Source organism: Camelus ferus, chromosome 9 (assembly GCF_009834535.1).
Source record: "Camelus ferus isolate YT-003-E chromosome 9, BCGSAC_Cfer_1.0, whole genome shotgun sequence".
NCBI lineage: Eukaryota > Metazoa > Chordata > Mammalia > Artiodactyla > Camelidae > Camelus > Camelus ferus.
Window position 1 is genome coordinate 19260308 of NC_045704.1, and position 27662 is coordinate 19287969.

The 27662-nt window shown below is 50.6% G+C and overlaps 1 protein-coding gene across 1 annotated transcript in view; it reads right to left on the reverse strand.

The window, feature by feature from the left end:
• Nucleotides 1-27662, reverse strand: part of RYR1 (ryanodine receptor 1) — a 91036-nt gene that overhangs the window by 55027 nt on the left and 8347 nt on the right. Inside the window, 31 exon segments of the mRNA XM_032487406.1 lie at nt 1710-1825; nt 2080-2203; nt 2546-2621; nt 2721-2795; nt 3190-3330; nt 3791-3880; nt 4142-4220; nt 4326-4489; nt 4884-5024; nt 5963-6053; nt 6137-6357; nt 7607-7776; nt 7867-7987; nt 8257-8365; nt 8461-8647; nt 8802-8937; nt 10210-10304; nt 10690-10822; nt 10908-11022; nt 11794-12067; nt 13535-13681; nt 14841-14952; nt 15415-15615; nt 15953-16225; nt 17769-18381; nt 19709-19935; nt 20104-20190; nt 21934-22099; nt 22576-22736; nt 23540-23672; nt 24593-24987. Coding sequence (XP_032343297.1) covers nt 1710-1825; nt 2080-2203; nt 2546-2621; nt 2721-2795; nt 3190-3330; nt 3791-3880; nt 4142-4220; nt 4326-4489; nt 4884-5024; nt 5963-6053; nt 6137-6357; nt 7607-7776; nt 7867-7987; nt 8257-8365; nt 8461-8647; nt 8802-8937; nt 10210-10304; nt 10690-10822; nt 10908-11022; nt 11794-12067; nt 13535-13681; nt 14841-14952; nt 15415-15615; nt 15953-16225; nt 17769-18381; nt 19709-19935; nt 20104-20190; nt 21934-22099; nt 22576-22736; nt 23540-23672; nt 24593-24987 — 5173 coding nt within the window.

Genomic DNA, 27662 nt, shown 5'->3' on the forward strand with positions numbered 1-27662 from the left:
CATCTGATCCCCCCAAATCCCTGATCAAACCCTTTCTGAGGCTGCAAATGGGGAGGAAGAGCAACTGGGGGGGCTGGAGGGGTAGGGCCATGGAATATCCCCCTCCTCACCTATCACAAGTCCTTTTCTTCCTATACTTAAAAATGACACCAAGTAAATATGGAATGAATGAATGAAACAAGAAGTTGATATAGACTGATTAGATTTAACTTTGTAGTGGAAATTAGTTTCAAACATCAACATCTTCATAGTAATAGTAATAATTCATACTATTAAAATAATAATGCTAGCACCACTGACTAAACACTTGCTATGTCCCTGGCACTGTGAGAAATGTTCTTGCACAATCTCCTCCCAACTTGGAGGCCTATATAGCTGGTCCCTCCTTCCCATTTTACAGATGAGGAAATTAAGGTGAAACAGCTTGCTCCAGGTCACCCAGCAAATAAGTGACAGAACCATGGCTGGTTATGGTGAACAGAACCCCCATTTCACAGATGAGGAAACTGAGGTTCAGAGAGGAGAGGGAATTGCTAGGAGGATGTGCAGCATGGAGGTTCAGCTTCCATGGAATTTGGGGTATGATGTATGAGTGAATCTTGCTGTGCCACTTGCTGGAAGGGAATTTGGGGGTTCCTGGGCGGCCCTCAAGGGGAATGCTGGGACTCTCTGGCGGAAGCTAGAAGTGATCACAGGAGCCCCAGCTGTGATTCTCAGTGAGATATGAGGCATCTGTGGGGCATCCCAGCAGCCTCAGCCTTCAAAATAGATTCAGAATCTGCCCAGTTCTCACTCTCTTCTTCTCCTGTCCCCCTCCCCAGCCTGTTCTCCCAGGAAGCCAGAGGGAGCCTGCGAATACAACTTGTGTGAACACAAGGCAGATCAGGGCCCTCTCTTGCTTAGAACTTTCCCGTGGCACAATGACACTCGGAGTAAAAAGCCACAGTCCTCATCATGGCCTGCAAAGCCCCCCATGATCTGCCTCTCACCCCTCTGACCACATTTCCTCTCACTCTCCCCCTGACTCACTCTGCTTCAGCCACACAGGCCTCCTAATACTCACACCAGGGACTGCTCAGAGCCTTTGCACTGGCTGTTCCTCCACCTGGAATACTCTCCCCAGATGACCACATAGCTCACTCCCCAGCTCCCTCAAGGTCTTCCTGGAATACTCTATTTACAATTATAACCTAATTTATCTCCTCCCCTTTCCCCTTTGGAGGGATAAACTAGGAGTTTGGAATTAGCAGATACAAACTACTATGTATAAAATAGATAAAAGACAAGGTTCTAACGTATAGCACAGGGAACTACACTCAATGTCTTGTAATAAGTTATAATAACAAAGAATATATATGTATAAAAATAAGTGGATCATTGGACAGGCTCAAATAATAACAAAAAAATTATAAACAATTTCACTGGCCCACATTCCCAATCCTCCTTTGCTGGCTCTAATGTCTTCTTCCCGTAACATTAAACACTTTGTAGCACACTACGTGATCTAATTATTTCTGACGTTAATTATCACCAAGGGAATGTAAGCTGCAGGAGGAGAGGGATCTTTGTCTATCTTTATCGTGTTCTCAACCCCAGAACAGCGATGATCAGGCACAATGATCAGATGAGGGGAGGAAGGAGAAACACCTGAACTGGGTCTCTAGGTGAAACTGTAGGTAGGGCGGGCACGGGGAGGGAATTCTCCGTACCCAGGTGGGCGATAAACTCCTGAGAAATGTCCATCCAGCGTAGCAACTGCTGCAGGAAGCCAAAGGCGAACCGTTTCTCAATGGAAGAAGTGTCCAATTCCATGTCCTTGAGACCTCTGTGTGCAAGCAGAGGGAGGGGTCAGCCCAGACGCAGGCCTGCGGGGTTTCTGGCCCCTCTGGAGTTCTACCTGGACTCCCTAGGCCCAGGCCCCGTTCATTTTAAACTCCTCTCTCTGGCACCGCCCCGCTCCCCAGGCCCCGCCCCCTCTCTGGCTCCTCCTCCGCTACCTAGGACTCGCCTCTCCTAGATTTTGCCGGGGTTCCGCCCACCTTCCCTGCCCCTCCCTGGTCAGGTTTCCAGCCCGCTTGCCTGGTGACCGCATAGCCGTTCATCTGCAGGAACTTCAGCAGCTCCTGCGCCTTCTCCCGATCTCGTGCCTTCTCCTTGGCGGTGAGCGTGTCATAGGGAACCAGCAGGGGATGGGTCCCACCACCTGGGACGGTAAAGATCAGATATCAGGGGGCTGGGAGGGTCCCAGGCCGCTCACTGAAGTGGTTCCTGCAGTTGAAGGTGTGCATGATTATAGTAATAAAGACTAAGGTAGGAATAACCAAAAAACTGCTTTCAGATGTTAGTCACATCCTCACCAAAACCCTACAGTAGTGATAATGCTGTGATTATCTCCATCGTACAGACCCAGAAACAAAGGTTCAGTGGGGTGAAAGCAATTGTTCAAAGTTGCACAACTCTAACCCATGCCCTTGTGACCCGTTGCCAGTGGCTAGAGGGCTGCGGAGAAGGGGGGCCTGTGCGGGGCTGGGATGGAGGACCTCACCCTTGGCTTCCAGCTCCTGCTTCTTCTTTCGCCCCCATGTGTTGTGGTAATTTTCTGCCAGTTGTTCTGCCATGGCCTGGGAGTGGATGCAAAAGTTCAAGGCCCAGATTTAGTGGATGTCCTCCTCCCTCAACAGTCACCACCATGTCCCCAAATAAAGGATCAGAAGTTTCACCTGCAGCTCCCGGGAAAGGGTAACTCCGCTGAGATCCGGGGGCTGGGGGTTGTAGCCTTCTCGCGGATCATAGGTCTGGGGGGACAAGGGAGAGATGGGGGGCTTGATGGGCTAGCAGGAAGCCCAGGCCTCAGCTTGATGTATCCCCACTACCTGGCCCTACACTGCTCCTCTGCACCCTCTCCTTAAGGCCCTGTCGCTAAGCCACCCTCCTCTCTTCTGCCCTTTGCAGTTCTTCAGACCTTTGCAGTTCTTCAGACCCAGGCCCTCTCCTGTCCCAGACCTCTCAGCCTTCTCCTGCATCCTGCTCCTGGCCTCCCCGCTTCCCCTGACCCCACCTCTTTTCCTTGGCCCTTTTCCCCCTCTAGGCCCGCCTCCTGCCTGGCTCCACCCTCTCCTGGCCCCGCCCCTTATTCTAGCTGCTCACCACCCCTCATGACCCCGCCCCCTGCCCCAGCCCCGCCTCCACCTGTGCACTTTGGGATATCTTCCGGGTTTTTTTCTTCTCCGTCTTCTCCTCCTCACCCTCCCTGGCTTTCTCTATTGTCCATTCCCAGGCAATCATGGCCTTCAAAGACTCCTTGATGGGCCAGCGGTAAATCTCTTTGTCCTGGGGTGGACAAGAGGGAGTGGAGTTGGTGGAATGGGGTTAGAAGGAAGTGGAGGTGGGAGCCCCTGGCTCGGCCTCACTGGCCTCCAGTGTCCCAAGAAGGGGAAAGCCCTGGCCATGTGGCCAGGAAATGGTCCAGTTCCAAATTCGAACCCAGGTCCTTGCCTGCTCTGTAACAGAGCCTCCCAAACAAACTCTCATTATCCCATATTATACCTGAGATTCAGAGGAGTTAAACTGTATAGTCAAGGAATTAAACCCAGTCTCTGACTCTTTCTAAGACAAGGGACACTAGGACTCCGAGGTCTAGGGGAGGCAGCCAAGTTTGAGAGAAAGCAAAGTACATGGATGGGGAGCCCTAATCCACAGATCCAGCTAGATCCAAATCCATGAATTGGCCTCACTCCTCCCTAAACCCCCAAATTTTGGACCCCTAACATTGGGCCCCAAGCTTGTTCACCTTCTCTGAAAAGGTCTTGTAGGGCCTCAGCATGGGGTGGGTCTTCAGTTCCTCATCTATGTTCTCCCCATAGGACCAGTTGTTCTGAATCTGGAGGTGAAAAGGGGACAGGTGTGGGCAGTGCCACTACGGAGCTGGGATCAGGAGCAGAATGAGGGCTGGACAGCAGCCTGGGGGACACAGAGAGGGAGCCCTGGAGGGGCTGAGGGTTCCAGAGGAGGCTATGGGTCCCAGAAAGTGTTAGAGGTCCCAGGGAAATCTGGGAGGACCTGTGTCTTGGGGAAAGCTAGAGTCTTGAGGAAGGCTGGCAGGGGTGGGGAATTCTGGGGAGTGGAGGAACCTGATGCTTACCTTGTCGAAGGCCCACTTCTCATGTGTGTACTCCGCAAACTTGTTAATGAAAGAGTCCAGCTTCTCTGGGATGATCACACTATTGGGAGATGGGGTCAGCAGATGTTGGGGCTAGTCCCTCCTGCCACCTCTGAAACTCTCCCAGCCTCCAGACCCAACCCCCACTCCTGCCTCCAGGTCTCACTTGAGGGTCTCCACAGGCCGAGGATCAAAGTTGCCTTCAGCATCCACCGTGGCCTTCTTCTCAGCCTTGGATGAGTATGAGGCGTCCACGTAGTCAGGGGGCAGGGCCCCTGCGATGGCGCATAGGCAAGGCATAGCCATGCGGTACAGCTCTGGGTCATACTTCTGGGGATGCCGGGGGGGGGGGGTTGTCACTGCAGGCTTGGCTAAGCCTTCAAATACTGGAGCCCCAGAACTTCAAACTCAATGCTCCAATCATCAGCCCTCTTCCCTGATCCCTCAAACATGAAGTATGGTCTTTCCCTGAAATCCAAGCCTTAGACCCTCCTGGACTCTCAAACCACCCTATACCCCCTGTCTCCAAGCCCCATCCTAGAGGCTCATTCCCTCTTCCATAGCACCCAACGTGGAGACTCAACTCATAGATTCTCCTAGATCCAAACCTGCAGAAGTGCCTCCCTTCCCTAACTCCCAGATTTAAAGATTTCATCCTGGATCCCCAACTTTGGGTCCCAAACCCTGCAAACAGGTTTCTTTCAGAGCCCCTGGGTGCCCAGACCTTATGGGCCAGCGAGTCAAAGATGCCCCAGAAGAGTTTACGAGTGAGGTGCAGCTCTTCCTCCGAGGTGATCCCGAAATTGGCCCAGCCAGTGGGGAGGCAGTAGTACTTCCAACAACGCTCATAGTGGTTGGTGAGGAGCTGGGGGGAGCAAGAGGGGGACACACAAATTAGTGTGACACAAACAGGTGGCAGGCAAATGAAGAGCCAGAGAGGCCCAGGGGATGCTAGTGCTTTTGAATTATGAAGGAGGTGTGGGTTATGCAAATGATATGCTAATAAGGGGAATAGTATGCATATTGCAAAGTGGTCCTGGACAGTTTATATAAATTTGGCACTCTAATTTAGAGTCATGATGGGCATTAAATCAGAGCTGGATTTGTCTGGTGCTGCTTTACACAAATAAGCATGCAAGATATTAATCCATGGGTAGGGTCGTGTGCAGACTGGCATATGGGTGGACTGAGCTGTGCATATGTGAATTAACATGGCAGATACAAACATAGGCAGCACCCCATGCAAACATATGGTAATTGGAAAGAGGGCTCCACCATCCAATATGCAAATTTGAAATAGGGGCTGATTTAGATGTATTATGCAAAATAGTTACACTATCTGGGTTAGGGGTATCTCCTTATGCAAGTCAGCATGCAAATGAAAAAATAATAGGAGAGAGTGTGCAAATATTCAGGCTAGCTGTGGTACTGTTTATTCAAATAAACGCACTCGTTTGAATAATGAAAGGCTGGTGGTCCAAGCATGTGAATAAGCATGTTAATTAGAAAAAGTGGTGTGCTCCACGCAAATATGTGCTAATTAAAGTGGGGCCCAGCTCACTGTTAGGCGAATTAAACGCAATTAGGGAGTGTTAGAGGCACCAGTGACGCAAAGTGAATGTCCTAGGAATCCTAGTATGCAAATGAGAATGCTAAAGAGGTTTCTATGGGGTCCACTGCCCACACATCTACAGGTTAACTGGCCTGGCCGGTGTGACACAAAAAGAGCCCCATAGTCCGAGGGCGGAGCAAGCTGGTGGGTGGAGCATGGAAATAAGCACGCGGAGGACAACTTGTCCTCACCTTGAGCGGCATCTTGGCAAACTCGTTAAGGATGGGCACATCGAACACCAGGCGCCGCAGCAGGTGCTGCAGCATGGACGGGCGGATGTACCTGCGGTGGACGTGCATGGGGCGGGGTTATCTAACCCCGAGGCCCGCCCCACCCGTAGCCCCGCCCACCCGGTCCCGCCCCACCTGCAGAGCGCCATCAGGCATTCTTCGATGATGTCGCGCTGCGCCTTGGTGAGCGAGCGGCCGCGGGACAGGCGGTACACCGTGTGAAGCATGGAGTCCACCATGATAGCGCGGTGCTCGGTTCCCGCAAAAAGTGGCGCACACTTGGTGATGAGCGGCAGCACGGCCAGGCACAGGTAGCGGTTCAGCGCCAGCGCCATCTCTGTGGTGCTGAAAGTGGCCTGGGGCGCAGGGTGGGACCGTCAGGCCCTCTGTGCGCTCCAGGTACCTGCTCAGGACAACTCTGGGCAAATGACCCTGGCTTCTGATCTTCCCCCCAAAACCTGCTCCTCCCAGTCTCTACTACCCTTGGTTACTTTGGACTATGCAAAATTTCAAATACACACAAAAGTCCAGAGGCCAATTAATTACCCAGATTAGCCTGTTCTGCAGATATCCACCTTCGGCATGCTTATTTCCCCTCTAACCTCGCCTTTTTTTCCTGTAATATTTCATGTAACCCCCAGTCATATACCATTTTATCTAAAGATACTTAAACATGTATCTCCATTCAGACCACTACTTCCATTTAACATTCCATGTTGCCATTATAACACCTCATGGAATCTCTTGTTCATGGTCAGCCTTCTCTAATTGTCTCAAAAATGGTTTTGCATTTAGCTGGGATTGTTTGGATCAGGCCCCAGGAAGGTCTACATACTGTATTGGCTGACACCTGTAACTTCTCCCTTTCCTCCCCCCTTTTAAGGCTATTTATTTGCTGAAGAAACTAAGTCATTAATCCAGTAGAATTTCCTACATCTTAGCTTCGGCTGGTCGCCTCCCAGTGGTGTCAGCTAAGTTGTTCCTCTGCCTCTTGTATTTCTGATAAACTGGTGATTATAGATTCAAGACCCAGGGTTCTCTTTCCCAGTTAATGGCCAATAGTCATTTCTCTCATTTTAAGAAGAGACTTTTCTTGACCAAGTTCACTCGTCCAGTACATCACCATTCCTCTGCCTCCTCTGTCACCAACTTGTATTGACAGTCAACACTCACTGTCTCCAATACCTCACCTCCCAGGCTCTCTTAAACCCTCTCCAGTGAGGCTTTTGCCCCAACACCTTACTGAAACTGCTTCCTCCATTTGGCCAAACTCATGGTGAGTTCTCAGTCCTCATCTTACTTGGCCTCGTCACCTTCTGTTATTATTATTGTCGTTGTTGTGCATGGGTCTTTGTGTCTCCATGGTGCTGAGCCATCACTGAGAATTCTTTTTCATAACCTGAGGTACTGGAGATTTCCACCCACCCTTTCCCAGAACTCAGGGTTTTTTGTGCCTTCTGTTTTCTATCTCGATGATGGGGAGGGAGGATTATGATATGTACACAAGTTCAAAACAAACAAAAGTGCCAGCACTATTTCCATGACCCATCTCATACCCATGACCCACCTCACTCTGGAGGCCGGGAGGGTGGCCAGGCTACTCACCGTGTCCAGAGAGGCAGCCGCCCGCATGTCAGGCAGGAACCCCACATCCAGCACATGCAGCAAGAAGTCCTGGTTCTCGATGCCATACACACGGTCCAGGAAGAGCACCATGGATGCCTTGTGGTCCGGCACGAAGGAGGCTGACATCTTTGGCTGTACCAGAGCCCCATCTGTGGGCCGAGAGAGCAGTGTCAGGGCTACACCTGGGGCCCCTCTGCTTCCTCCCCTGTGTCACTCCCTTGCTGGGACCTGCTCCACACCTTTGCCCAGGGTGGGAATCTGCAGTGGGAGGCTGATGATGCCCACGAGGTCGTCCAGGGGCACGAGGGAGCGCAGGATGGCGCGGATCCGCAGGGCCTCACCCTTGCCGGCTTGGATTAGCTGGAGGGTGGAGGGGAGCATGTCATCCGGCACCCTGTGCCCCATTTGGTCATGCCCCCATTCCATCCCTTCCTGACCCATTGGCAGGTAGAGCAGGACTCCTTCTTGTGGCGCTAACGCTAGAACTCCCAGCCCTGATCCCCCTGCCTGTGCCTCTCCACTGCAGCCCTGGCCACCCCCGGCTCTCATTGTCTGGTCTCCTCTGCTGGACTGGGAGCTCTGTGAGGGCAGAGCCTGGAGCATCCCCTACCCCTGGCTTCGGGTCTCACATGCATCTCTGGTGCACAGCGTCCCAACAGGTCGATCAAGGCAGCGTAGAAGGACATGATGGCGTGTCCCAGATGCACCCGGTTTTCTTCAGGGGGCTCCTCACCAAAGCTGCAGGGAAGGCAGGTGGTGTGGCGGAGGCAGCAAGGGACTTGGGGAGGGCAGGTTGTTCTGTTGAGGACTGGGTAGTGGGGCGGGAGACTCACTGCTCCCGGCGCCGGTCCCTGCGGATGCCTGGGCCATCCCGCGCAGGGTCCTCGGAGATGCGGATGGCCTCTTCGATGGTGGCCAGCAGCCCTGAGCCGCCCTCTCCCCGCAGGGCAGGTCCGAAGCACTCGGGTTTGCGGATCAGCAGCCGCACCACCACATTGGCATTCTCCTCCACGCTCTCGCCTGGCAGCTCAGGGTCAGGAGGCCTTGTGAGCCCAGGGTCCCTCCCTGGGCAGCCCCCGCCCCTTCTAGACCCTGCCCTCACGCTCCCGCCAGGCCTGTGACTCGGGATGTAGGCCCCTCCCCTACCCCATGTTACTGCAGCCTCCTGCCTCACCGTTGACGAAGACAGCAAAGCGCAGGAAGTCCAGATAGCGTTCTCCACCGCAGGGGTTCCAGCCAATGTCCGGGTACCCTTTGGCCAGGAGCATGGGGCAACTTTGGAGGCCACAGCCCGCCAGGTAGGACACCACCTGGGGGCAGAGTGGGGCTCAGCCAGAGGCCAGACCCACACCACCTTCCTCCCCAAGGCTCAAGTCCCTGCCCATCCCTGGAGATCCAGTCTGATTATTTCTGGATCCCTCCGCAAACAACCCTGGACCATTGCAGCCGCCTCCTCCCTGGGCTCAGTGCTCCCCTCAACCTCCTGTCTATCCCACACACACAGCGAGAGGGACTCTGCAAACACCGTGGTGTCATCTCACTTGGGGTAAAGCCAGAGCCATCGCTGTGACTCACAAGATCCTCCACACAATCTGCCCGTGTCACCTCCCTACCCTCACCTCCTAGCACTCACCCCTGTCTCCCTCTGCTCCAACCACGCTTGTCTCTTCACTGTTCCTCAAACTCATGAGGTTCACTCGTGCCTCAGGGCCTCTGCACTGGCCTTTTCCCTGCCTGGACTGTTCTTCCCCCTCATGTCCATATGGCCTCCACCTCCTTCAGAGCTTTGCCTGAATGTCACTTTCTCAGTGAGACTTTCTCTGACCCCTCTTGTCTAAACTCAGACACCCTTCTGACTCTTGATATTTCTCTTTCTTGCTCACGTTTTTGCTTCCTTAACATTCATCACTAATATACCATATATTTGATTTATTCATCTTGTTATTAACATCTTGTCATTATTCCTCTTGTATTATCTATCCCCCCAAGTAGAATGTCAGCTTCAGTAAGACAAGGATTTTTGACTCTCAATCACTGTCATACCCCTGCTGCCTTGGACAGGGGTATGACACATGGTAGGTGCTCAGCAAATATGTGTTAAATAAACAATACTGTACTAGCGTGTAACTGTTAGAGAGTGCTTACTGCTTTGCCATTGCTTCCATGGGTTGACTCATTTAATCCTCAGAACAACTATATGAAGTTGTTTCTATTATTATTTTCATTCTACAGAAGAGGAGATAGAGGCCTGGAGAATTAAAGTCCATTGCCTAAGGCCACACATCAAGGGAGCAGAGCTGCAGGGAAGGCAGGGACAGGGAGTTGAACCCTAGTTGCTGAACTCCAGGGCCCATGCCCTTCACGGCAGGGGGCACAGAGGGCCTAGGCCACATGGCTGGGGAGGGTGGGGCCTGGACTTGCACTCAGCCCTAGGAATGAGTGACTGGGTCCTGTTCCTTCCCTGCAAATTATTCCCCATCAGATTCAGTCCTGAACTGTGCAGAATGGCACCCACAAAATGGGTCCCAAGTCAGCAGGTTCCCCAGGGAGCCAGGTAGGGGCCAGCTCTCCCCTCTCCACACCTTCTCCAGGTCCTGCTCCTGCAACGCCAAGGCCAGCTCATTGTTGTCAATGACAGAGGCAGCTGCCACATCCAAGGGCGTGGAGCCCTGCATTCCTGTGGGGGTGAGAGGCAGTGAGAATGTTCTTCAGAGGTGCAGAGCTGACTACCTCACTTTGGTTACCTTGCCTCCTCCAGGAAGCCCTCCTTGACCACCTATTTCCCAGCCTGGGTCAGGTGCCTCCTCTGGCGTGTGCTTTCCCATCCCAGGCCTGACCACTCCAGGCCATCACTGTGTGGGATGGCTTTGTCCTCCCCACTCCACTGTGCACCCCATGAGGCCCAGACCCAGGGCTGTCTGGGTATCCCCAGCACTGCTCACTCCAGGGCCAGATCCAGGGTGGGTTGAGAGAGAGTGTTTGTTGAATGACTAAGTGAATGAGCCAGCAGAGGGTGGGGCCAGCCTGGACAGACTATCAGGAGTGGGTTCAGGGGCCCTCACCCAGGCCGATGCCGCTATTCTCCAGCAGGTAGCTCAGGTGGTCAAACATGGAACGCTGGTTCTGCCGGCTGATGCGGCAGAAGTAGCAGAGGAAGCGGCAGCAGCTGGTGACCATCTTGGGGAAGCGGATCTCCTGGGCGGGCAGGGTGGATCAGTGGTCAGTGCCTGCCCTCCATGGGCCCCTCCCCTGAGCCCCCCGGCCCATGCAGCCCCCTTACCTTGGATTCGCCACCCCCGAGGACGTTCACCATGACTTCCATGACTGTCTCGTGCATGCCCAGCGCCCGCATCAGGTTCGGGTGTTGGTAGAAGACTTTGTTGTTCATGATGTTCCTGTGGACAGGTAGGGCGCATTGGGTAACTGGGTCGGGGGGCAAGTGCAGGGAGAGCCCCTGGACCCTTGGGGGAGCCATCATCCTTGCTGTGATAAGAGTTACCATTTACTGAGCTCTCACTCTTGTGCCCGCCACTGTCCCCTGTACAGATCTGGACTCATTCAATCCTTTCATCCAACTGGGGAGGCAGGAACTGTAATTATTCCCATTCCACAGACAAGGAAACCAGTCAGGGAGCCAAGGTGGGCTCCCCTGGGTGGAGATGTTTATCATCTTGCACGTTGGATCCCCAAGTGCCTAGAAAAGGCCTGGCACACAGTGGGTGCCCAATAGATGTTTGCTAAAGAATGAATGAGGCACACGTGACACTGAGTGACTGCTCGACTATTATTATTATTACTATTATTATTATTATTACCACTACATGCGTGGTGAGGTCCCGGAAGCTGTACCACGACTCTGTGAGGTGGGCAGGGCTTGTCCCCAGTTTAGAGATGAAGAAACTGAAGCTCAAAGAGAGTCAATCTTGTGCCAAGAGTCATAGGTGAGTAGAAGCTGTTACCTCCGGGGTGGGTGGAAAGGTAAGGGGAGGGGAGATTACCCAGGGAGATGGGCTAGCTGCTGGGAGGAGGATGCCACCCCAAGGCTGGGGCAGAAGTAGGGGGAGGGGACAATATTGCACCCAGATAACATGGGGGTGGGAGAACGAGCTGGAGCCCGGAAGGCTCCCCTCCCCTCCCCTAAAGTTGGGGGAGGGGAGGGGACTCACCCAATGCTCTGGATCATGAGGTTTTCCTCCTGGGGGCCCATCTGCACGATAAGCAGCGACCGGATCTGGCCGAGGCACTCCAGCAGGCTCATGGTGTCCTCCACGGAGGATGGTGAGATGGTGTAGGCCCGGGGCAGGGCGCGCAGCAGCTCCCCGAGCCCATCGTACTGCCGGTGCAGGAGGCTGAACATGGCCCGTACCAGCTCCGGGCTCTGCACAAAGTCCTCCTGGGCCCAGCGCACCACCGTGTGGGACACCAGCTCTTGCAGCGACTCTAGGAAGGGGACACAAGTGTCGGAACATTCTTCTGGGCCAGGGCCTTGGGCGAGAACAATGCAAATGGGGCCCCTCTTTCAAGCTGGCTTCGCAGTTGCTAACGGCCCCCACCCCACCTGCCAGGAGTGGGCAGATTCTGGCAGATTTTGTTCTATTGCCCTCAGAGTCTCCCTGTCCACTTCACCCTATTTCCAGGCCATAAGGGCCTCCTAAAAGCTTCAAGAGGAAAAGGAACTTGTATCACTGCAAAGTACCAGGGCACTATTATGAGCTCAGTCACAGTCCCATTTGTTCTGTGAAAATACTGCCAATTTTTCAACAAGGGAGACAACAGACATAAAGAAAAATTGTGAAGACTTTGGTGTCATTTGAAAATGATGTCAAAATGAACTGTTTTATTTTCCCTAGTAATCTCTTTGCGACTCCTATCTTGCATTCAGCATCCATTTCTCTCTCTCCCAATGTTTTTTCTTCCCAGGATTTCTGGGAGAGAAGATAGATGTCTCCTGTGTCTCAGGGTTAGAAGAAACCTTTATGCACTGGCATTGCATGACGCTGTCAATTCATGATCTACCTTCCTTACATCCACTCTCCACAATCTGGATTTATCACTTTGGACTTCATATTTTGCCTCTCTTCTCCTGCTCATTCTGCTCCAACCACACTGGCCTCTAAATGCATCTCACATGTTCCTGCCTCCGGGCCTTTGCACTGGCTGTTCCCTCTGTAACAATCATCTTTCCCCAGATCTTTGCATGCCTCATTCCTCAACTCTAACCCCCCCATCTTTGTCCCTCTCTCTTCTCTCACTAAGTTTTTACTTTTCTTCTTAGATGACCCACGGCCACCTGACATCATGGTATATGTATATTTGGACATTTTGTAATATTCTAAACTCCTTGAGGGCAAAGACTTTTATTCTTCCCCCTACTATAGTCCCCAGCCCTACCAACAGTGCGTGGCCCAGAGTTGGCCCAATAAAAGATTCTTGAACGTTATAGGATAAACCCTGTACAAAGTCAGGGACTCTGTCCTTGTTACATGGGGCTAATACATAAGTTTGCACAATGACCCATTGGCCAAACTACTTTTATCATGACTGCTTCTCTAATCCCTCAGCATAGTAATCATTCCACCAAGAAATAAAAGAAAAACAAAGAAAATCCACGAAGACATAGAAGCCACAGTGGTGCAGGAGTTGCCACCATCCCAAGGTTGGCGTATGTCTCTGCTCCGTGTGCCACATTATTCCACATTATTCACACATATGGTGAAGCCCCCATATCTGGACCACACCTCCGGCATGTCTCCTCTCTTGCCCCACTCTCCACCCCTCTTCTCTCATTGGTACTCATTTACCCCTCCTTTGTGCTACTCCTTGTGGCCTGTCTTGGACCCAGAGGCTCCCCAAGCACAGAGCTTCCAGCCCCACCCCTGCCCCCTCCCTGGTGGCCTCAGTCCTTACGGGGTTTGTGCTCTTCAGCAGGTGCCTCCTCCTCGGGTTTCTCCTCCTTCTTCTTCACCAGCCGCACTTTCTCCAACAGGCTCATCAGGCGGGCACCCAGGGTGGTTTCTTCCTCTGGTTCTTCCTCCTCCCCCTCCAGCTGAATTCCTGGAGGTGGTCCAGAAGGGAGGGCATGTCATTCATCTGTTTGCTTATTAATCTGCTCAGTAATTTACTTCTTTATTCACTCATGGGTTCATTCATTCATTTCTCACTCATGTGTGCATTCATGGGGTTTTTCATTTCTTTCTTTATATGTTCCATATGTTTGTTCATTTATTCATTCCTTGAATCACTTGTCTTTTATATCAACTATTGCAAGTATCTTCAAAGAACTATAGAAAACTGTGTCTAAAGTATTAAAGGATGATGACAATGGCTCATCAACTAGAGAATATTAATAAAGAGGTAGATAATATTTTTAAAATAACCATATAGAAACTGGAGTTGAAAAGTACAATAACTGAATTTTTTCCAAAAACCACTAGAGGGGCACAACAATATATTTGAGCTGGATGGAGAAAGAATCAATGAACTTGAAGGTAGGACAATAGAGATTATCCAGTCTGAAGAAAAGAAAAATAAAAGAATGAAAAAAACTAACAGAACCTCAGAGACCTGTGGGACACCATCAAGCGTATTAATATATGCATAATGGGAGTCCTAGAAGGCGAAATGAGAAAGGGGCAGAAAAATAATGGCCCAAAATACCAGATTTTATGAAAATATTAATCTATATACCAAAGAAACTCAACAAACTCAAGCAGGATACATTCAAAGAGCACCCCACCTAGATACATCATACTTAAACTATTTAAAGGCAAAGGCAAAGGGAAATTTTGAAAGCCAGCCAGAGAAAAGTGACTCATCACATATAAGAAAATTTCAGTAAGATTATCAGCTGACTTCTTAAAAGAAACAGTAGAGGTCATCCATCCATGCCTCCAGCCATCCTTCTTTTCGTCCATCCATAGCCAGCCAACATCTCTTTACCCATTTCTTTATTCATTCATCCTTCTATCCATCAATTCAGACACTCATCCCACCTATAGCCATCCATCCATATATACATCCACCCAAATACCCATATAAATATATCCTTCCACTCATATTTATCTGTTCACTAACATGTCTATTCATTCATTCATTCAACCAACAGTTACTGTACAAATACTATAGATATTTAAGAACAGGAAGTCTTAGGGAAACTTCAAGAGAGGTCTCAAGAGAAAGTTTGGAAAGAGGATTCTCTGATCTCCTCTCTTACCACAGTGTGTCAGCAGGTCTTGATGAAATTCGAGTAAATCCTGTCGGATCTCTTCAGGGAGAGGACAATCTTCCTCATCCTCACTATCTTTGAACTGCAATAGCATGTTGATCTAGGGGAAGGTCAAAGGTTAGAATGAGGGTTAGAGACCTTAGAGCAGAAACTATGATGTCAAGGATCAAAGATCCAATTGTGAGTCCTTGTCTAAGATCATGAGTTAGTGAAGAATATCTGGGAGACTAAAGGTTCGAAAGGAGTCAGGGTCAGCCTGGGATGACTCAGAAGTCTGGCTCAGAAAGAAGTAAGAGGGTAAGAGATTAGATATCAAGGGGCTGGGGTATATAGCTTAGTGGTAGAGCACATGCTTAGCATGCATGAGGTCCTGGGTTCAATCCCCAGTACCTCCTTAAAAATAAATAAATAATTAATTTTTTAAAAAGAGAGATTAGTATATCAATAGGGTTGGAGGTCAAGCACAGGTTTGGAGTTGAGTGCCATCAGTGATCAGAGTAGGGGGAGAGGTTGAGGTTGGGGTTTAGACAGTAAGGCCAGCTGGGGTCAGGGGTCAGAGGACCTGCTCCTGGGGTGGGGAGCGGAACTCGCGAGTACGTCGGGCAGTCTCAGCTGCAGACATGGTGAAGGATTTCATGAGGCTGCCATAGCGGTCCCGCTGGTTGGCTTGGAGTTTGTCCACATAGCGCTCTGCAAAGGCTGCCAGGGACTCCACACGGTGCTGCAGCTCTTGGTCACAGAAATACTCCAGCAGGTGACACATCTGTGGGATAACAGCAGTGCAGTAGGAGGGATGGCGGTGAGACCATCAGGATTTCCTTGAACTTTTCTTGCTTTCTTTCCCCACCCCATGGCCCTGCCCTGGTCCAGCCACTATTGCCTCTTGCCTAGATCCTTAAGCCAGCCACCTCCACGGTCTCATCCCTCCAATTCACCTCCCACATGGAAAGGATCATTCAAAGCCAGTAGCACTCCACTGCTTTATGCCATTCCACAGCTCCCCTGCTGCCTTGGGACAAAGTCCAGACTCAAGCCCCACCAGACCCTGTATCTACTAGCACAAAGCAATAGAAGCTGGAAAACAGGAGGAACCAGCTCACCTGTAACTTCACAGACTCTGGCAACTTCATCTGGAGCAGCCCCTCCTCCAAGTATTCTTCTTTTTCCCCTTCTGCTGTCTCCTCTTCCTCTTTTTCCTCATCTTCCTTCTCCTGTGCCTCTTCCTCCTCATCCTCCTCCTTCTCCTCCTCATCCTCCTCTTCCTCCTCTTCTTCCTCCTCCTCCTCCTCCTCCTCTTCTTTCTCAGTGAATACTTCAGGCTCAATCATCTTCAAAATCTGTTTCACATCCTCATCGCCAAAGATGCCCATCACCTGCAGGACAAAGCCTGGGTCTTTCACTGTGGCCTGCAAGGCTTCCATAATCAAGTCCCAGCCTCATTCCCCAGACCTGCTTCTCCGGCACAGGCCAGATTCATCCCTACACTGGCTGGATGATTCCTCCCACAAACAAGAGCAGCATCCCCCTGCCCTGCCATCCATCCTCCTTAAGATCCCCCCAGATCCACATCCTGTGTCCCACCTACATGGCCCAGACCACATAGTCAAACATGAGCATCCTGCACAAGTAAGTGTCCTTTCTCCCAAGTTTGGGTATATGTGACTCTGGAGCAGGACACACCCTACACCTGGTAGAGGCCCTCATAACTCTCAGCATATGCCAGCTTTTGGTCAAAATAATGAAGATACTAACAGATGGAAGGAGAGCAGGTAAATCAAAGGGAAAATAATGGGGAAAGAGAGAGAAATGGGTGAATGGGGGAGGACTGGGTGGATGAATTAATAGATGGAATCGTAGAGGTTTGAAGGGGAGATGGATAGATGGGTGGATAATGGATGGAGAGACGAAGGTAAAGGTGGAAGAAGAAATAGTGGGTAAATGGATGACAGGATAAATGATGCATAGATAGGTGGGTAGGTGAATAGATGGTTTGATAGATGCGTGAGCAAGTAAATGAGTGAATGAATAAATAGATAAATGGGTAAATAACCAAGCACTGGGGTAGGATGGATAGATGGACAGGTTTGTGTATGAAAAGCTGAATGGATAGATATATGGATGAGTCATTAGATGGGTAGATGAATGAAAGGGTACATGAAATAAACAATGGTTGGAGAATGGGTGGAAGAGTGGGTGTAGATGGTTGGATGGATTGTAGGTAGGCGGGTGGGTCTTCATCGATATTGATACAAAGATGCATGGATTGATGGACAGGTAGGTAGAAAATGGAGGAATGGATAGATCTGTAGATGGGTGGATGAATGGATGTGTGGATGAATGGTTGCACAGGGGGAAGGAGGATGATGGTTGGATGTATGAAGGGAAAGACAGATTAATAAATAAGTGGATAGGTGAATAGATGAATAGTGAAATGGATGTAATGATGTATGAATGACTGGAAGGGTGAATGAACAACTAGATTGAAAGTTGGATAGATGGACACACATGTGGATGAATAGATAACTGGGTGGAGAATGGAAGGATAAATAGATGGATGGACTTTTGGATAGGAAGATGGGGGTGTGTTTGAATGACTAAACGGATGGATGGGAATGTGGGTGGAGAGTGGATGAATGATGGCTGGTTGGATGGATGAGTGGAAAGAAGGAAGAGATTACTAACCAGATGAATAGACGACACATGTATGGATGGAAGGAAGAGTGAATGATGAGTAGATGATAGCAGGATAAACTGAAAGGTGGAGGGTGTATGGATGGAGAGATGAGTAGGTGTTTGGAGGCATAATAGGATGGGGAATGTACATATACATGGATGGATGGATGGATGAATGGATGATTGGACGATTTGGAATGTGGAAGAGGAATGCGACAGAGGGGAGCAGGAGGAAACCATTACCAGCAGGGTGGATACAAGCTTGAGCACCGGCACAAACTGGAATTCCACAGAGCCCCCAACAGGGTCGCGTGCGTGCTGCCCACCATCTCGCACTGCCTCCCCCAGCATTCTTAGTGCTTTGTCCCGCAGAACCTCCAGAGGGATGCTGGGGCTGAGGCGGGCTGGGGCTTCTGCCACCCCAACAGCTGGCAAGGCAGCCACGAAACAGGGGGATGAGAAATGGTGTGGAGGCCGCAGTGAAGTGGTGACGCCAACGCCAGGAAGGCCGTGGTGGCGGGGACCATTATCCGCTCTTTTTCCAGGTGGGAAGAGAGTGATGGCGCGGGTCTCAGATGTGAGGGGCACGATGTACTCAGAGAGCATGGAGCGGCGAGTGCGGCAGGCACTTTCGAGGTGGATGCTGATGAGGAGGTCGTAGTAGCCTGCACGCAAGGGGCCGGGCAGGTGGGCATCCTCCAGGGCGTGCAGCAGCTGCGCCTGGTCCACGTGGCTGCACAGAGCATGCGCCACGCGGTTGTTGCCCAGGGCGCACACAGCGCGGTAGAGGCGGAGGGTGTGGGAGTGGAACCGCTGCAGGTCCAAGCGCTCTGACAGCTCCAGGATGTCCATGCATCTGAGGCGGAGATGGACCACAGACAGGGACAGAGTGGGTAGAGGAGGGGGGAAACAGACACAGACCAGAGAGGCAAAGAGGTGCTCGGGTTAGTTAGTGTTGGCGGCCCAAGCAGGGAATCCCAGTGTTCTGCTGGGTCAAGGTTCTCTGAGATCTGTGGAGCTGAGTGGAGGAGACTTTTAATGGTTTTGGAAATCTCTAAATGGTCTGGGGGCTCCCTGGGATACATCTGGGATCTCTGGGATCGTCTGGTACTTTGGGGTGTCTGAAGAGTCCATGGAAAAGATCTGGTGACCCTGAGATGCATCTGGGGTCCCAGATTGGGTCTGAACCCCTCCTCTGGCCAGTCTGGATACCCTGGCTATATTTGAGCACCATTGTAAACCCCACCAGGACAGGACATTTCTGCCTGTTTTGTTTGCTTGTTTGTTTGCTATATTCCCAGCGCCTAAAAAGGACTTAGCATATAGTAAATGCTTGATAAATATTTGTTGTACGAATAAATGGGTGTATCTGGGGCCCCTGGGTATGGGACTAAGTCCTCTCAGGCAGATCGAGCCCCCTGAGTTATACAAGAGCATTACAAGAATGTTGATTCACAAGAGCTTGGTGTCTCCAGCCTAGAATGCTGCTGTCACATAGGAGGAGCCCAGAGCTATTTGTCAGACAAATGAATAAAAGAAAGACGAAGCATGTCGGAAGCCTCTTGGGGTGAGTCTGGGGTCCTGGCCATGTTCAGAGTCCTTAAAAGCTCTCCTGTCACACATGTGAACACTCTCTAGCCCAAGTGTGTCTGGGTCCCCGGAGTGGATTAGAGATCTCCAGAGATTTAGGGATACATCCAAAGTCTCCCTGGGTATGCCCGAGAGACCCCAGGCCTCTCTAAGTAATGTCCAAGACCCTGTGAGGTGCACTTGAGGCCCCTGGAGTGTCCTGTGGGCTCCTTGATGTGGATCTGGGCTCCCTGAGATGGGTTTGAAGCCCCATGGGTGGGTCTGGGGTCCCTGGGGTGTTGTCTGGGGTGCCTGGACGTGGGTCTGTGGTCCAGTGAGATGGGCCTAGGGTCCCCTGAGGTGGGTCTGGGGTCCCCTGACCTGTTATCTGAGGATGCCTGGGCTGAGTCTGGGTCCCCCGGAGGTGGGTCTGGGCCTGCTGAAATGGACTTACAGCGCTCTGGGGTGTTATCTGGGGATATTAAGGTAAGTCTGGGGTCTCCTGGGGTGTTGTCTGGAGTCCTGGGGTAGTGGGGAGGGGCAGTGAGTTGAATCCAGACCCCTGAGGGCTTGCAGTACAGGCCCCACCCCTGCACACCCGGGCTGGCCCTGACCGGTTCTCCTCGGGGACGTGCAGCGCCATCATGGTCAGCGGCTCCTGGCACTGCACGGCCCAGCCCAGCCGCTCGCCGGCCCGCCGTGTCTCCACCTGCAGGAAGTGGTTGGGCATGCGGCTCCAGGAGATGGGCATCAGCATCTGCACCTCGAGGCGCGGCGGGCACTGCGGGGCTGGGTTCCTGCGCTCGCTCAGAAACATGGCGGCTGACAGCGGCATGATGTTCTGGGGGCACAGAGGTGTGCACAGCTCAGCATTCCTTGCCTCTCCCTCCGCTCTGCTTCCAGGGAGACCTCCCGGCTTGTCCTCCCCCGTCCCGCCCCGCTGCAGCTGCTCTGCCCGCCAGACCTCTGGCACCTCCTTCCTCAGGCGGCCGCATCACTGCGCTCTTACCTTCTGCTTCCCCAGCTCAAACTGGATGACGTTCTGGTGCGTGGGCAGGACAAAGACGGCAGGAAACAGTTTTGTGTTGGGTTCCACCTGTCAAGAGAGAAGGGGGCAGGGTGAGGAAGAGGGTGAACCCGAGGTGCTGTTGACTCTGGATTGGAACTCTGGGGCTGATTGCCCCAGCTTGATCCTGCTGGTTTCTACAGATCCAGACTCACACTGGAGGCTCCACAATGGCCCTGAGGTAGCTCACGGGCTGCACCACCTCTGATCCAGCCAGACCAACCTCCTCCAACTCCCTCAGGACAACCTGTCATCTGGGTCTTTGGGCACATCATGCCCACCCCACCCCACCCCCACCACGAATACTATCTCTGTTTCTCTCCCAAGCATGCTCATTCATCGAAGCACAAAATCATCCTCTGACTGTGCCCTTCCCACCAGCCCTTCCAATCCTCGCAGAGGAACCCACCCAGCCTCCACCACAAACAAACATCACTATTTGTGGAGCAGTCTTGTCAAACCTGAATCTAATTGCACATCTGGACCCACCTCCCAGTTTACAGGAAATACAGGGGACAGAGGAAAGTGTTCAAATGACACTGTAGGGATGCATCAGTCTGCTTCAGACTGTGGGAAACTAGGCCAGCCCTCTTCAGATGGTAGTGTGCACATGAGTCCCCTGGGATTTGTTAAAATTTGGATTCTGATTGGGCAGGTCTGGGGAGGAGCCTGAGAGTCTGTATTTCTGACCAGCTCCCTCCCACTGAGGTGATGCAGATCTTGCTGGTCCAGGGACCACATTTTGAGAAGCAAATCTCTACTGGACAGACAGACTGGTTTCTTCAGCAAACACATTTCAAAGAGGAAAATGGAAGGGAAATCTATATGTGAAAAGAAATTCAAGGGACATAGCAACCAAATAAAATATATCACCTTATTTAGATTCCAATTCAAACAAACTGTAAAAAGACATTTTTGAACTTTGAACAAACAGAGAAGTTTTAACATGGGCTGGATATTTGAAGATATCTAAGAATGATTGGGTTTGTGATTTTTTTGGATAAGAGTGGTATTGTGGCTATGCTTTTTAAAAGAATCCTTATCTTTTAGAGTTACATACTGAAAAGAGACAAAACCAGATGATATCCAGGATATCCTTCAAAATCATCCAGTGGGTGTGGAAGTGAAGGTGGGTGTGGAGGTAAAGATAAAACAAGGTTGGCTGTGAGTGGGTGCTAGTTGGAGCTGTGTAATGGGAACATGGAGGTTCATCATGCTATTCTATCTTTGTATATTTTTGAAATTCTCCACTTAAAATAGTTTTGTAAAATAAATAAAGTTAAATGGTTAATGGATGGATAGGCAGATATATATGTGATAAATCCAGTGTAGTAAAACATGGATGGTGGATTCGTGGTAGTGGGTATATGGATGTTCACTGTACAGTTTAATTAATTTTGCTGTATGCTTCAAATCTTTTATTCTAAAAATGTTGAAAAGGAAAATCACACCTTAGGATTCTGCCCCATCTTAGAGTATTCCCTGATCAGTGAAAAGGTGGCGACTGGTGTCACCCAGACCAAAAGGGAATATAAACCTCACTCCAAGGTCAAGGTTTTGTTATGTCTCCTCCTTTCTGGGTGTCAGTTCAAATAATGGTTCAACTAGGTGGTCTCCCAGGGACTTCCCAGCCCTGGCCTGACCTAAGGACAGACTAGGGGCTGTTTTCGTCCTGTCTTTCTGGGGTCTGTCCTCAGAGGGTGTCTGGGAGGGCTGTCCCCAGATGCTGGGACATGAGGATACTATTGCTAAGCTGCAGAGGGCTGGGCTTACCTGGAAAAAGGTGTTGCTCTCTTTGCCATTGGCAGTAAAGGTCATCAGGCCAGTGGCCAAGTCCACCAGGCAGCCAATGACAAGGTCTGTGTGGCTGATCCGGCCCTGCTGCCCGGGACTGATGAAGTCTCCACCCCACACCATGTAGCAGTTGCTGCACTTGAGGCTGGAGGACACAGGAGTGGTCAGTGCTCAGATCCTTGGCTGAGGCACCCTGGACCCTGGACACCAGCTTCCCTGAGCTCCAGGAATCCCATGACTTCAGAACCCCATCCCCAAACACCCACCACCCTCAGACTTGAGTGCTGAAACCCCTCACCCCAGACTCTGAGCCCCAAGGAGCTAGAATTCTTAGAAATTGGTGGAGGGTGGTGGCGGGGGATGGGTGGTTCCTGAAGGAGGAGAAGGAAGGGGAGCAGGAGGAGAAGACAGAGAAAGGAGGTAATGTAGAAAGAGGATGGCTGGATAGAAGAGGAGGAGAAAATGGAAAAGAAGAAATGGGGTAAAAAAAAAAAAAAAAGAAGAGGAGGGAAAACACAGAGCAAGAGCCATTGGAGGAAGATGAACGGAAGGGGGGTGGGGAAGGAGAAGGAAACGCCCAGCGCGGACCTCCCACTCCCACAGCCCCACCCCTCCCAGCACCTGCTGTGGATGTTGCCTTGCTCGTCACCCATGGTCACTGTCACCGCCCGGACTTTGCTGAGGTCGAAGTTCATGTCGTGTTGATGGTAGTCGGGGGTGACCCAGCCCACCCACACGCAGCTGGGCTCCTGGCCAGCGAAGACCCTCACAGAGTAATAGTACTGGAGAGGCAAAGCGGGGACCAGTGGTCAGTGGGCGTCCCTAGGATTCTAAGTTGGTTTCTATGGATTCACAGCATCCTCTGGAAGTTTAACAAGAAGCTGCCAGATTTGAGACCCCCTGGGTCTGTGTCCCTCTGTTTCTGTGTCTACTGATGGAGTATTTAGTATTTCTAGATTCAGGAATCCTTGGGGACTATTTTGTGATACCTCCAAATTTGAGTCCTTCCCCTAACAAATAGCTCACTTAATCCTTAATCACTTAATCCTTACAATCACTGTCAAGTGAATAGTTTTTATCTCCATTTTACAAATGGGGAAGCCATAGTGCTTCTACAGAAGAGAAGACATAGAATGGCGAAGTGACACCCAGGTAGCCCGTGATCCTAACCACTAGGCTGCTTGTCGCAGAAAATAGTCCAGATTTGAGGGATCCCCAAACTATATTGGAATAATTGTGAATTTTGGTTTCCAGGAATATACTTGAATAGCTATTAAATTAGGGGGGTATTGAGTTTATTTGGGTGACCCAAATATTAGGGTCCCGAGTCTAGGTTGGTTTATTCCCTGGATTCGGTGATCCCTGGGAGTTATATCAGTGTGCCTCATGGCTTCATTGTGTTCCCTGCAATTTTTAGGTCCCTAGCTATGTGGATTTAGGGATTCAAAGGGTTAAATCAGTGTGTGCTATATTATGTGGTCTCCAGTGTATACTGGGGTGTCCCTATGAAGGGCAATTACTGGAGATTACAGCATGAAATTTGGAAATCTGGAAGGCTCCACAGTTGAGGGTCCCCCATTCGCACCGTGGTGGTGTTGAGGATGATCTCAGGGTCATCACGGTCGTCCGCAGGCACCACCTCGTGAGGCAGTCGGGGCAGAGTCGGGGTGGCTGGTGGCTGGGTCATCATGGCGGCCTTCTTGGCCTTGAATAAGAACCTGGTGGTGGGAAGGAGAGGCTGTTATGAGAACCACTCTGAAGGCCAGCCCCCTGGCCCTGCCACCACAACATTCATGCCCCCCACATCCGTCCTAACTGTGCTCCATTTCTGATACCCATGGCCTCCTGTCCTGAGGGCTGGAATTCCCAACTGTGCCAGCATAGCCCATCCCGGAGGAGCTCTGTGCTTTCAGATGCTGGGCCACCCAAACTTAAAGGTGCCTCTGGGAACATGGAGGTTCCCTTTGGCACATACAGTGGCCCCCCAAGTCAGCATTTCTCATATGGGTGCTAAAGGCATTTGGGAACGGACAGTTCTTCGTCGTGTGGCACTGTCTTGTACACTCAAGGCATGTAGAGTCCCCAGCAAGCAGCACCTCCCCCCAAAACTGAAGACCAAAAATCTTCCATCATTTCCAAACATCTCTTGCCAAGAGACACAGAACTACATCCCACTGAAATCCACAGTAGGGGGAAAGCAGATTTCATTTCAATTCAAGTTTAATGCCCTTTGAGGGTCTCCCTTGAAGTAAGCTTTTGGGGGGTACATTTGAGACACAGAAATGACTCCAATTTAGAAGACCAGTGATGTTCACTGGGATGCCTTGGGATATAGTCAACTTCCCCAAGATTCTGAGGTCCCCTTTAGTGTTCACAGCTAGTGAAAAGTTTTGGGTCCCACTGGGTACAGCAAGGACAGTGGAGTTCTCTGTAGACATGGGAGCACCCCAATTTTACATTCTCAGGGAAATTAGAGCATCCCAGGGAAATAGTGGCATTCACTTGAGACATAATGGGATCCCTCAATAATATATGGGGCCACTTTGGGATCCAGTGGGGTTTCTCGAGTTATTGAGGTTGCCTAGTTGGCAGTCCCAGGACAGACCCCAAACCACATCCTGCTCCACCCTTGACTCACCCTCTCTTCTTGTTCTTCTCTGTGGTAGCGTCCTTCTCATTCTCTGCCCTGGGAGGCTGGGCCTCTACCCCAGCCTGGGTGGTGGCCCCGGGTGCCCCCTCCTTGACAGACCCTTCTTTGCCCCCCTCAGCCTCGCCCCAGCGCCCAGCTGAGCGGCGCAGGTTCTCATAGTCAGGGTCAGGTTCTGCTGCCCGGGCCTCATCCTCGGCTGGGGGCTGCAGGCCAGGCGGGGCCAGGGGGGTGGCCCCTGCGGTGCAGCGGAAGTGCTGGTGGAACTGGACTGGAAGGCTCAGCCGGAGAAAGATCATCTCTACCAGGCTGTTCTGGGAGCCCCAGGTGCGGTGGGTGAGGCGCAGGCAGGGGGGCGTATCCACAGTGCCGTCCACACGAGCCACCTGGGGAGTGGGAGGCACAGTCAGGAGGGTCAGCTGGACCATTGGTCCTAAACCTTAGGCCTTAGAGTCACCATTAGGCCTTAGAGCACTGTATAAGAATTAGCCAAAGACTCACTCCTCTAGGTGGATGAGCTCCCATGGGACACAGCTTGGCCATGGGGTGCATGCAGCTCTCTGTCAATCTTTGTCTGGGTACCTTTGTACAGTGGGAAGCCCTGGTCAGAGACTGGAATCACTTGGGGAGCTTTCAAACCTACCTGTGCACAGGTCTCATTCCAGAACAGGTCACCCACCCACCATCCATCCATCCATCCACCTATTCCACAAGTATTTACCAAGAACCTACTATGTGCCAAACACTGTTCCAAGTTCTGGGAACACATCAGTGAACAGAACGAAGGCTCTGCCCTCCTGGTATCTTGGGGAGAACTCTTGGGGATAGCAGCCCAAAAGGGTCAGAGTTTTGTAAAGCTTCCCCAGTTGAATTTTTGCTAAACTTGCTGTTTGTGGAAATATAACACTCAGAAGAATGCACACCTCATAAGTGCACAGCCTGACGAGGTTTTGGATTGACCACACCTGTGTACACAGCACCCAGATAGAGAAACAGAATGCACTCAGTCTCCCTGGGGATGCCCTCGGTGCCCATTTAGTCACTACCCTCTCAAAGACAGTGATGGATTTTGGCCTAAATAAGGGGCAGGAGCTGACAGAGGGACAGACGGCTGGACTGTGCACTCCAAAGACTGACTCTCACGTCTTCTGGAGACTCCCATAACAACTGAAGTGGCTTCCTTTCCTTGATGCCCTGCTTCAAGTTGACCTCCTCAAGGACCAATTGCCAAGACAGACCCCTGTGCTCCTCGCTAGCCAGTGACTTCACCCTAAAACTGTGCAACCAAGATTCGCTGTTCCCAGACTGTCTACAGGGTCTTTTTCCCTCCTCTCTCTCTTAAAATCCTCTCTCTCTTATAAATTTGTTTGCCTCTGCTCCTTAACAAGTGTACTGACCATCTCCTGCCTGTGATTTGTATGCAAAGCAACTAAAAGTCTGAGTTATTCTTTCACAGTAACATCCTCTTGACTTAACACACCACAGAGTAGCTTTGCCTATTCTTGAACTTTCTATGAATGAAATCCTACAGTATCCTCTTTCGTGTCTGGCTTCGTTCCCTCAACTGTTATGTCTGTGAGATTCGTCCATGTGGTTGTGTGTAGGTTAGTTTATTCATTCTTACTGCTGTCCAGCATTCTGTTCTTCGGGTGGAGAACACCATCTGGCAGTGACAGGGATTGGGAGGTTCACGTCTACTCCACAACCTCTCCCACCCCAAGCACCTCTCTGGTGCTTGTGCCTCCAATCTCGCCTCCTACAATCCACTGTCCAATAACGACCCTTCCAACCACACTTGTCCACATCAAGACTGGACATTCCCCTGTTTAAAACTCTTCCATTTTTACCTAGCCTTAAAATGCCTCCCTGTAAGTTATTTATTAATTACAAAGAGAAAAGTAGTGACTTTACGGTGGAGGAATCTGGCAGACTCCACCCAACCAAGTAAGTCACTTTAACCAAAGTTAAGATCATGAGTCATAAGACATAGTGACATGATGTCCAGTCTAATATCCTGTATGAAGCAAGACACAACCTCTTTGCTGTGGTTTTCCTGCCAAATATGTGTAACCTGAACCTAATCATGAGAAGACATTAGGCCAACCCAAGCTGAGAAATATTCTGCAAAATAACTGGTCTGTACCCTTCAAAACTGTCAATGCCATGAAAGACAAAGAAAGACTCAGGACCATTCTACATTAAAGATGAATGAGACATAATAACTAACTGTAACATGTAATCCTGGACTGCATTTTGGACCAGAAAAATAAAAAGAGACATTATTGCCACAATGAACAAAATTTGAACGTGTGATTATAAATTAGGTAATATTCTGAATCGATGTTACATTTCCTGATTTTCATAACTGTGCTTCTTTAAGAGCATAGCTTGTTGTGAAGAAATGCATGTTTAAACATTTAGGGATAAAGAGACATGACGTCTCCAACTTCTTCAAATAATTTAGAAAAGAGAAAGAGATTATGTGGGAAGGATCTGAACGATGGGTTAACTGAGGCTCAGGAGGAGACAGTCACATCCCCAAGATCACACAGCAGGTAAGAGACCAACCTCAGGTCTGTCTGATTCTAAAACACCAGCTGATGCTCAGCCATGTGAAATCCCAGTTCTTCCCAGGTTGGGAAAAGGACTATCACTTTGGTCTTTTTGGTTTTTTTATCATCAGTCTCTGACCTTGAATTTAACCTTGGGAAAGAAAGACACTATAGTCTAAAAATTAGGATACTCAGATTAATGAAGAATTACTAAAGATAAATAAACACACACACACAGATAACTATTAGTAATAAGGTGTCAAAATGTACCCAAAGACTTATATTTCTTTAAACCTTTTGTAGGATCAGATAGTCATAAAGGCTGGAAATTTCCACTTGGGTCACTTAATCCAGCTTCTCTTTTCTCCCTTCCCCAATTTTAGAGGCAAGGTACCAGGAGCTCAGAAAGGTGCAGTTTGCCAAGGTTATGCCCAACAAGGTAGCCTTGGGAGCCCATTATCCTGACACCTACTTCTACATGGTTTATGGGTTAACATAGAAATAAAAGA